At 35.9% G+C, this 11,110-nt stretch overlaps 1 protein-coding gene and 1 long non-coding RNA gene across 2 annotated transcripts; both read right to left on the minus strand.

Annotated features, from left to right (window-relative positions):
• Positions 1-6,164: 6,164 nt before the first annotated feature.
• Positions 6,165-8,876, minus strand: LOC130987903 (uncharacterized). The gene is made up of 2 exons (XR_009089876.1): positions 6,709-8,876; positions 6,165-6,576 (listed from the first exon to the last, which is right to left on the minus strand). It is a non-coding gene; the product is annotated as an uncharacterized LOC130987903 (long non-coding RNA).
• Positions 8,877-10,077: 1,201 nt separating this feature from the next.
• LOC130987911 (ethylene-responsive transcription factor ERF017) lies at positions 10,078-11,110 on the minus strand. The gene has a single exon (XM_057911618.1). It carries the CDS (start codon positions 11,027-11,029, stop codon positions 10,397-10,399), a length of 633 nt encoding a protein of 210 aa, XP_057767601.1. The 5' UTR covers positions 11,030-11,110; the 3' UTR covers positions 10,078-10,396.

Here is an 11,110-nt window from a genome sequence, read left to right on the forward strand (position 1 = left end):
ATTTTAAAAATGGATGAAGAGCCAATTAGGAATTTACCGTATGTAGTATTTGTATACACATAGCCTCTTATTAATTTCTGCAACTAAAGTTAGGTGATGTATTGTGTTTAAGTCTTTGCTAGGTTGAAGTTCTCAGATTAGAGATAACATATGCATGCTTTAGCAGATTAAATCTTTTATTGGAAATGGATTTCAATATGATCATATATTCATTTCTGTTACTCAAAAAGTTCTAAAGTCATTAAATTTTATGAGACCCTCCAAGGACTTGCAACTGATGAGATTATTCTGTGTGTAAGACTGAGACATATATATGTTATCTCCTTAATTTTTCATAAAAGAGATTGAAATTTTAATTAGAACCTATGATCGATCTAAATGGACATGCAAGCTATGTTGTATAGGTACGGAGGTGCGGATGCGGGGGCGATACGATACGAGTACGGGGATATGGGTTTTTAAAAATTATAGGGTGCGATTAGGCAAGGATATATCTAATTATTAAAATTTTATGATATATAATGCTTATAAAATATATACAATTTAAATTTTCTTAAATTAATTATATGTAATTTACATTTTATTTTACCCAAAAGTTAAGCATTTTCAATTATATAAGTTAATTGAGCAACAATATAACGATTCAAATATTATTAATCCAATATATAAGTCATAACTGAAAATAAAATTATTAAAATAACCTTGTGTAGGCCTTTCGTGCACGAGATACGTGAATTTCGCCTATGAAATTTGCGTATCCGATTTATTTTTATAAATTGTTTTAAAAGATACGTTACGTGGCGAATCGGGTGCGAATCCGAGAGAATCGCACCCTAAAAGAATCCGATTCGCCGTACATGCTAATTTTTGAAGAATCCGTGCATCATAGCATGCAAGTCTAAGTCTTTGTCACGGATGAAATAATCACACGTAATGACTACCAAATTAGATTACGTAGTAAGTTTAGTGGGGGGGCCTTGCTGAATGATTCGATCGAAGAAACACATTGTACAATCAATTAAGTAGCTAATTAATCCCAACCTAATTAATTGAATTGATCGCCACTAATTTTCCTAAAAATTCAAAAAGGCTATTACTGATAACAGTACCTCTCCCTCGTCGCTACACACAATATGGACGATTGCATAAAGTCGTGCACAATTTATATTTTACATTATTTATTAGGAAATTAAATGATCTCATCCCATCATGAATATTTAAAATGTGAAAAACGGAAAAGATTATTAAAAATATTTTGTGGGTGTGTGGTGTGGATGAGCATTTCCTTTTCAAATTAGGGTAATTTCCTTTCGCGTGAAATTTAATTCTAAAAATTATGTGAAAAAGCAATTTACTCTTGAAGTGTTTTCATGCATATTCTAGGAAAATTGAGATATGTTCCACAAAAATTGTAAGACATTTACTATTATCATAATTTGATAAGCACAATTCTTCTAACAACTAACACACACACATATATAGGGAATGACTACAATAAAAACAACTCTTAAAATAAAAATTACAAATCAACAAAAATGTATGAATTTTATACAATAAAATGTGTTTTTATTATAGCCTTCTCCTATGTGTGCGTGTGTGTTTTTGTTTGACAATATAAAAATATAAGTGTGTGAATTTTATATGACAATATATGTCCATAATTATATATATAATCAAGCTCCTACAAACTCAACAATAGCATGCCAAATAGCATCTAAAGCCCAAACTTACAACGTTAAAATCTTCATTCAAAACTCATAATGAAACGCAATTCAGTTGGGTAGGCATTTTCCCTCTCAATAAATATAGATTGGGAGTTTGAATCACCATGCATAAAGGAGAAATGAAAAATTAGTAATCCTCTTTTTTAAAAATAAATAAATAAATAAATATTCTCCCCAAACTTATAATTGAATTAGAAATAAGAAATTATTATTGATCTTTTCTTTTTTAAAAAAGTCTTTTTCCCAAACTTACAATTGGATTGGATCTAGCTGCTTGTATAATCAACCGTGAATCCAAATATGTTTAATTTTTGGTTTAAAATGCTTAAAACATCAAAATCAAATTAACATAAACGATCTATAAAGATCAATCCTCCAGTTGGTCACTTGGTTGTATTTGGAGGGTTTGAATTTGATCATCATATGTCCAAGCAAACACCAATGCAATTCTTTATGAATTATATGCAATACACCGTGCAAGTTCTAGAGACAAAAACTCAGAATTTTACACCATCAAGAGAAATGCATTCCGTTCTTGATTCTTTCTTGCAAGTTCTTCTCCAAATTTTTGTCTGGTACTCTTTTACTTCAGTTAGATGCAGAAAGTCGACTGATGCTTGATTCACGCTTTAGTTCAATGCTGGTATTGCATTGCATGAACATCTTCAACTGGTGACTGATGACTTCAGTTGGAATGCATCCTTCTATTTGTCCAGCTGGGTATGCTTCAGTTGTGCTGTCTTCGACCTTCAGTCTTTTGTTCTTTGACCTGCTGATCTTCAGTCTTTACAGCTTCAGTCAAGGCAAATGAGGACCAACACACTTGGACCTGCAAGAGAAATAAAGACAAGCGAAGCATTCTGATGGTTTTGGTATCATCAAAATTAGGAGGTTGGATATCTTTTTGTGTCCTAACACTAACAATGCAGATATAAGTAAAATAGAAATATGCAATAATTAAAAAATATTCCATAACTATTCACATAATAATTTGTTAAATCATAATTTGCTTAATCAAAACTCAAGTGTTCATTTAATCAATGCTAATCTTGACAAGGGAAATATTAGTATAATCTATTTAGGGAGCATTTAATTTTTATGATTAATAAGAAGCATGATTGGACATTTTTATCATCATTAATTAGGATATCTCTGATCTCACTTTTTAAATGGGTTATTGAAACAAGCAAAATTAAATTAATTGCTAGAAATTATTACAGATCTTAGAATATCTTAAAGTTTCAATTCATCTCAATAATCAATGAATTAACTTTATTGTTAGAGTATAGGATACACTCAATTATATTGACATTATGTAGACAATATGCAAGTAGCAAGTATCAACAAATGTATTTCCTGGAGTTAGTACATTATCATCCATTGTACTTGTTGATGTCTGGAACATATTAATGCTTATCTTTGTGAATTTTTAGCAACTTTTTGAAGAGATGTCTTTAGGAGATTCTTTTAGATATGTATGACTTTGAATCTCCAGATTTATTGATGTCCTATTGAAACGCAATTAAAAGTTGCATCTGCTCTCCTTGTTTGAGTCCTATTCGAGTTAAAGATCTACCTACGGTTCGCCTATATAAGTGTGAAGAGGAGTATGTTTCTTGTGGCAGCTTTCATTGTTATTTTACTAATGTTGAGGAGAATATTTTTGTGACTGTGCCTGAGTCTGTGATCTTTGTCAATTGCTTTTTCACTGTGTTCTTGAGCAATTGATTGAGTTTGTGCGAATTTGTACTAGATTCATTCACTAAGTCTTTGGTGAACATTTCTTAAAGGCTTAGGTGGTAAATGTGTTGGGAGTGAGTTGTTATCTTGATCCCAATTGTCCACCGTTGGTATAGTTTTGGAAAGATATAAAAGCTAAGTAAGATCGAGTCTTATTGTAAAGGTCCTTGTATATCTTAACTTCATATAGAGTATCGTTTACCCTCAGCCAGACACCCTAGACGTAGGTGTTTTATCACCGAACTGAGTAACCATTCTTGACATACTGTTCTTTCTTGTTTTAGTCATTTTGTGATACAGTATCTGTACCCATACTTACTTTTCTTGTATGCGAGATTTTATGTGTTTGGATAAGTGACAATTTCAATTGATATTAGAGCGGGTCACCCAAATTATCGGTGTTGATCATGTGTTTCCGCCGCTTATCCTATTATTGTTTTTGTGTGCTCGATTGCCTCTCAAAGATAAGGTGGATACGTTGTTAGACCACCATTACTTGATGGCACAAACTTTGCTTGCTTGAAGATGCGCGTATTATTTTGTTTATTAGATCTATTAAAGATATTGCATGACTTTGCGAACAAGTTTTTCTTCAGTTGACATCTTATCTCGTTGCGAGAAACTTTCATTGGCTATAGCAAGTAACTTAACATGGAACTCACTAATAGTTCATCTTCATCCATCTTTAATTCCTCGAACCTAGTAGCCCATTATTGAAGATGTTGACCTTAATTTCACCTTTGAGTTCTCTTCATATGTATTTTGAAACACGTCTCATATTTTTCTTAACCATGGTGCACATTGAGATGAGGTGAAGACATCAATATTGACAACAATTTGAATAGAATTAAGTGTTTTCTGATTGGCATTTGAGCATCAAGCTCAACACTAGTCCACCTATTATTATATATACTTAGGCTAATTAATCCTCCAATAAATGGCCTCGGTACTAAAAAAAAATTTGGATGCACAATGCTAGTTATTCAGTACGTGGTTTTCATGCTCCCCTATTTGTATAAATACAATTAATACTCCCTCCGTCCCATATATATAGGCTTGTTTTCTTTTTTTGAATGTCCCATTTATATAGGCTTATTTCCATAAAAAATAATATTTTTTTACTCATTTACTATTATATCCCTATTTAATTCTTTAATTTACTCCCAATTTAATATATCATTAAATAATAAATATGGGCATACTAGGAAATTTACCGAAACATAATGTGAGAAAAGTGACAAACTTAATGCTGAAACATAATAAACTTTAATTAGAAAAACACCAAGTAGATGAGGATGATATAGCAAGTAATAGAAAAATGCACCCAATGACAGCTCCTGTTTAATACTATGATGATGAGGAAGTATAGAACATTATAATAAAGCACTGATATATACCCATAACCATAAGAGAATCAGATGATTAAGCTAAATAAGATATAGTCCATATGAATAACTTATGCTAGTGTAGCAATCCCAAATACAAAAAAATGCACGTCAAAACAGCATTAAGCAAGTCTTTTGATAGAAATTTGAAAAGTGAAAACAGTGACAACAACATTGCACTCCCAACCAATGGATTGGGGTTATAATTTTACACGGTTCCTCTCCCTACATAAGAAGCTATTTAGCAAACATATTTCAAATTTATCAAACCTATTTCAAATTCATCAAAACACAATAGCATCAACATAAATAGCTCCAGAATTCATTAACAACAATAGCCTCAACAACAACACCAATTTCAAATTCATTAACACCAAATTCAAGTTCATCCACACACACAAAGAAAAGCTGCAAATTTTCATAAATCTAACACAAAATAGCTCAATCTCACATTTAGAGACAGATAATGCAAGGAAAAAAAAAATCACACTGGTCAATGGTGAAGCAGTTGCAATCGGCTGGGGGTAAGGAAGACACATTGTTAGATAGAGAGAGCAATTAGATAAAGAAGAAGGATCAAGGATGGCATGATGAATTCAGGTTGCAATATAATCAGCCCAGTCCTGACATTAGAACTCATTCAAAAATTCAAGCAAAAGCCCTAAACTAATTCATATTGTTACCAACCAGCTCTAAGTTCATAAATCTAACAACAAAATAATATAATGGGGGCGTAGCTATAGGGGATGAATGAAATTAGGGCTTTAGAGTGAGATTAGCTCAAGGGGATGAATAAAATTAGGGATTCTACCTTGATGGCAGAAATTACAGAAGTCGGCGGCGGCGGCGGCAGGCTTCGACGACGATGGGGCCCACTACTACAAAAACGCTCATAGATAACGGATGTTGACATCCGTTATCTATGACCCCAAAAAATCGATAAGTATAGTGGTGATATCTATGATACGGTCATACATAAGGGTAATAAAACCGTTATGTATAATCGTATAGATAACGGTATGTGCGCTCATACATAACGGTAAATATCCGTTATCTTTACAAGTTATACATAACGGTTCCTACTGTTATTAATTTTACCGTTATGTATTAGTTATATATACATATTTTTTTCATCATAGTTAACAGTTTTTTGCACTTTTTATAACAGTTTTATCCGTTATCTTTGATAGAAATACATAACAATTTTTTGCACTTTTTATAACAGTTTTTTATACTTTTTATAACTACAATATATATTTTTAATTTTTTTGTTATTTATCTCGAAAATTAAATTAATAATTCTAAAACAACAAAATGACATTGTCATCGATAACATATATAACATCCAAAATATTCATACATTATCGTCCAAATATAATGAAAACATCATATATATTCTATTTAGCTAAATGCTTAATTAAGAAAAACATATTACAAATGAGCGCAACTTGCTATATATTTTAAACGACGTTCTCTACATCAACCTTCTCATTAGTACTAGTACTCATAGCTCAATTTTTGGCTGCATTCTCGATTGAAAAATGGTGCATCAACTCCCATCAATCTCCCTGTGAAACATAAATGGTTTTTATTAAATGCAATCTCTCTAAAAATATAAGTAAATAGAAGCACCAAGAATCAGATGACACCAAGAAAAATTAAATTGTCCCAGGTTTGCTCAAAGGGGCATCTTGCTGGGTCTTCGCCAACATCATCTATCCAATGACCTATTTCATTAAAGTTCATTTCAACAATCAATAATTATCTATTTCAAAAGCTAAGATAATCATAGCACATAAAGTTAGTATAGACTATATCTTGTTCTATTGGACAAAAAACACAAATGGGATATAGCTTACCTCTTTATCTTTAAGCACTTTGCTCAAAACAGCAGCAGGTGCCCCAGCACAACAGATTCCATTTCGAAACTTAGAACAAGAAAACGAATACTTGGATTAAATTTGAGAAAAAGAAGAACAAAAGTAGAGCAAATAAATATTAAGTCCCTTGAGAAGCTGTAAGTCATGGACACCAGCACGATAAATAAATACAACTTTAGAATTATAAATCGTAGGCACTCAATACCAAATTCATGCATGTAACTATACGCAGTCAAAAAGTAATAGAGGAACCATCCAGATCCATCATAGTTCACAATATTTGTTAATGAGTGACTTGACCAGAGAGATAGTTTGCGCATCTACATTTTCTCTAGCTAGTGAGACACAATTGCACTTGCTAGTTAAAATGATGGGCTACATTTCGAACAAGACTAGGAGCAAATTCTTTATACCTCTGATGGAGCAAAGAACAAATCTGATGCAAGAAGATTCGTGTTAGATCTATAGGTGCCAGACAGGACCAAATAAAAGAAATGTAAAGGATGAAAAGAGCTGATATAGAAGTCACAAAGTGAAATTCCACAGATGTTACAGCAGTATTCTTTTAACCATTAGAGTTCATTTGAAACCATTGCTCTTCTTAATATTTTCCAAATCTTGGATAAAATTAATTGCAGAACAGTTCATTTAGGAATCCATGGTATGAGAAACTAAAAAGAAATGTGTTAACTAAACATAAAACCCATTTTATCAATAAGCGGGCGACAATAGAAAGAACTTCACATAAATAAGATCTGAATCAAATAAACTAATGTTTTATCAACTTTTTTTGAATTATCAAAGTATGATAGGCAGATATATAGATATAAACAAAATAAAGAGGCCATGAGCAATTTTTGAAATGACATCCTATATATATCATCATATAATGGATGCTAGGAAGTATATACAGATTCTCATGAGATAAAAGAAGAAATTTAGCAATATCATTCCAAAGATTAAATGTGAAAGCAACAAGTTTTAAGAAAGAAGCATACATAACTGCTACAAATCAAGCCAAGTTGGAATAATACAAGATGAAGTAGATATAGCCAGTAAATAACAAGTCATGACAGCTCCAAGTTTTCTAGAACTGAGATGATTTCAACATCTTAGATGGACATCAAATGCCATAACTCATCATCATAGAAGTATGAAATGCTTCGTATATGTGGAGAAAAACAAGGCAAGGACATAATGCAATTTACTGACGTTTAATTGCAACCAATCATTAGAAATCCACTACACTAAGAAGTCGATATGCAACGACGTAGAAAACACTATCATCAATAGAAAAGAGATGGGACAGGAAACTTAGCTTCGAAAGGGGAGAATTGCGGCTACCTTGCTCTGTAACCAAGGAGAGCGGCACGACGACGAACTTCCGACGCACGACGGAGCTCGGAGGATCGACGGAGGCGGCAGGCCCTCACCTGCTCGGTAGAGAAATGTAACAGCAGCGAGAGATTGGGAAAGTGTCGAGAGAGAGCTAGGACTCGATTTCTATTCTCTTCGTGTGTGAGGGAGATCTGTTCATGAGAGTGAGTGAGAGAGGTAACGAGAGAGCGGAGGTGACAACCACTTGCCCGAACCTCGAAGACCATGGCAGTGAGCGGCGTTCATCGACGTTCCTCAGTCGGCGGTGCCAGATTCAGAGAGAAGAAGAGGAGGAGAACGGACGAAGCCCGACCATTCTCTGGTGTTCCAGTTGCAGCGACGGCGGTATTTCTTTCTATGAAAGCTAGGGCTCAAAATCGGAAGGGAAAGGGAAGGAGAAAGCCTCCGGCGTGGAGGCATCGACAAAGCCGGAGAGAAGGGCGCTGCGTTGCCGGATTTCGGCTTAGTCGGCGGCGATTCCTGATTTGGGGAGGAAATAAGGGCTCCCCTTTTGTCTTCATCCGTGATTTTTGAGAGAGAAGAATGAATGACGGGAGGAAGTAGTCGAAGAGCGGCGCCCTAGGCCGGACATAGCCTCGCCGGAGCCGGTGGGAAGGCGGACAGAGAGAGGATTGCGGTGGTGAGCGTGATGGAGAAGATAGAGAGAGGCCAGGTTCGATTTGGGGAAAATTTGGTGGTGGTTAGGGTTTTTATTTTTTATTATTTATAATATTATTAAATTTAAAAATAAATATAAAAAATAATACATAACAGTCTTAAGGCGCCTATATATAACGATTAAAACAACCATTATAAAAAAATGCTAATACATAACGGTCGGCATAACGATTTTATAGTACCGTTATGTATGCAACTAATAGATAACGCACAAACATAACGAATTAACTTAAACAGTTATCTATGAGAATGAACAACACTACATAGATAACGGTTTTTTGTCAAATCGTTATCTATACCTAAAAGTGCCCGAGTGTTATGTATGTATAATTTTGTAGTAGTGGGATTTCTTGGAACACTGTCGAGCAGGGCGTCGGCGAGTCCGGAGACTAGATTAGTGGCGCCGGGGTCGGAGGTGGCAATACAGACGCCTTAGGCGTAGGCGTCGCCCTCGACGGCGAAGACGCCGCCCTACTCGTGGCGGGGGAGGACGTTGCAGATGATGTTGGAGTGCGTTGGCGCCTGGTAGATCTCCATCGACGCGCCGCCGGGGTAGGCGAAGACATCGGTGACGCCCTCGCGCTCCAGCGCCTCCACGAGGACGTCGCTGCCCTTGCACGGCTCGTCGGGGTCGAATCAGGAGACGAAGGCCTCCTGCTTGTCGGTCTGTGGCTTAGGAGAAGATAGGACGCTTGAGATTTGCAGCGGGCGGCGGCAGCGGCAGGAGGAGGCGGCAGAGGAGTGATTGGAGTTTGGGAGCAGCGGCGATTTGTTTTGTAGGGTTAAAGATGTGGAGAGGAACGGGAGTGCAAGTAGCCAAGCACTAAATTATAATTTTAAATCAATAATTTTTAATTTATTTTAAAAAATACACATATACATAACAGTCATCATAACGGTTTTAATAACTGTTATTAAAGTGTATTCATACATAACACAAAGCATAATGGTAATAAATACGCGTTATTAAAAATGAGCATACATAACACTCATAGATAACGGTAAACTCAAAAGTGTTATAAATAATCATAGGTAACAGTTTTCTCATAACGGATTTTTGAAATATACATAACGGATATTTCAAAAATCCGTTATCTATGAGGCGTTATGTATGTGCATTCTTGGCGTAGTGAGGGAGTATGATTTTTTCCTCTTCTTTTTTTTGGAAGGTTCTTCTTCTTCATTGTTGAATGTAATCTCTCCAAATTAGTTTTGGTGTCATATTTACTATAATAAGGAAGGTAACAAAAAGTTGTGATACAACAAGGAGATTATTTGACAAATACAACGAGATTCAACTTAAAATGTGGAGTATATATCTTTACATAGTAAAAAGGTGCATGACATATTGAATTGCAGAAGAGTTGATGGTCTCACAAAACTGTACCGTTTCACTCTATCCAAATAAATCAAAAATATTCACGAAAAGAAGAATTGAGAAAGAAAAAGAAAAAAAAAGTTGTGGAGACTTAACTAATAGTATTGTATATCCTTCCTAATTTGGAAAAAGGGGTAAGAAATTCCAGCAGCTAAAATTCCCAGAAAATCGAACCCCCGAAAAGACAGGCAAATTAATAATTGTGGTTATAATTATAATTATAATTATAATGTCTCAAAAATTCCAAAGCTGCGAAGATAATTCATCAGTGTTATCAGGCCAATAATAATCAGGTGGCGCCAAAAAATCGCCCGAAAGATCATCAAATCCCGGAAATAACCCGAAATCCGAAATGTTATTATCGGTGCTGAGGGTCAAAAACTGATCCAAGAAGACATTATCCAGGGGTATATTAGTCATATCGGAGACCGACGGGCACGGCGACTCGGCGTGCTGCAGCGCCTCCGACGAGTCCGACTGGGAGTCGAGATCGTCGACCCGACCCGAGGTCTCGGCGCCGGCGGCCGCATGGGCGAAGCGGGCGGCGGCGACCTGGATCTCGGCGGGGGTCATGGAGCGGCCGTTCTCGATCTCCGGCGGATTGTCGGGGAAATTGAACTTGGCGTTTCCGCCGCGGAGGCAATAGAGGGCGGCGTCGAAGGCACGCGCCGCCTTCTCCGCCGTGTCGTAGGATCCGAGCCATATCCTCTCCCTGCAGTTAGGGAGCCTGATCTCGGAGACGTATTTCCCCCACTTACGCTTACGCACGCCCTTGTATTTGCAGGAGGAGGAAGAGGAAGCTTCTCGAACGACCTCCAAAGCGGCGGCGGAGGAAGGTTGGTGCTGCTTCTCAGGTGATTTCACCATGTCAATTAGGATTTAGGAGTGAGAATTTTGAATTTTGTCAAAGGGGAAAATAAGTGGAGTTGGATGAAGATGAGCATGAGT

Source organism: Salvia miltiorrhiza, chromosome 1, assembly GCF_028751815.1.
Source record: "Salvia miltiorrhiza cultivar Shanhuang (shh) chromosome 1, IMPLAD_Smil_shh, whole genome shotgun sequence".
NCBI lineage: Eukaryota > Viridiplantae > Streptophyta > Magnoliopsida > Lamiales > Lamiaceae > Salvia > Salvia miltiorrhiza.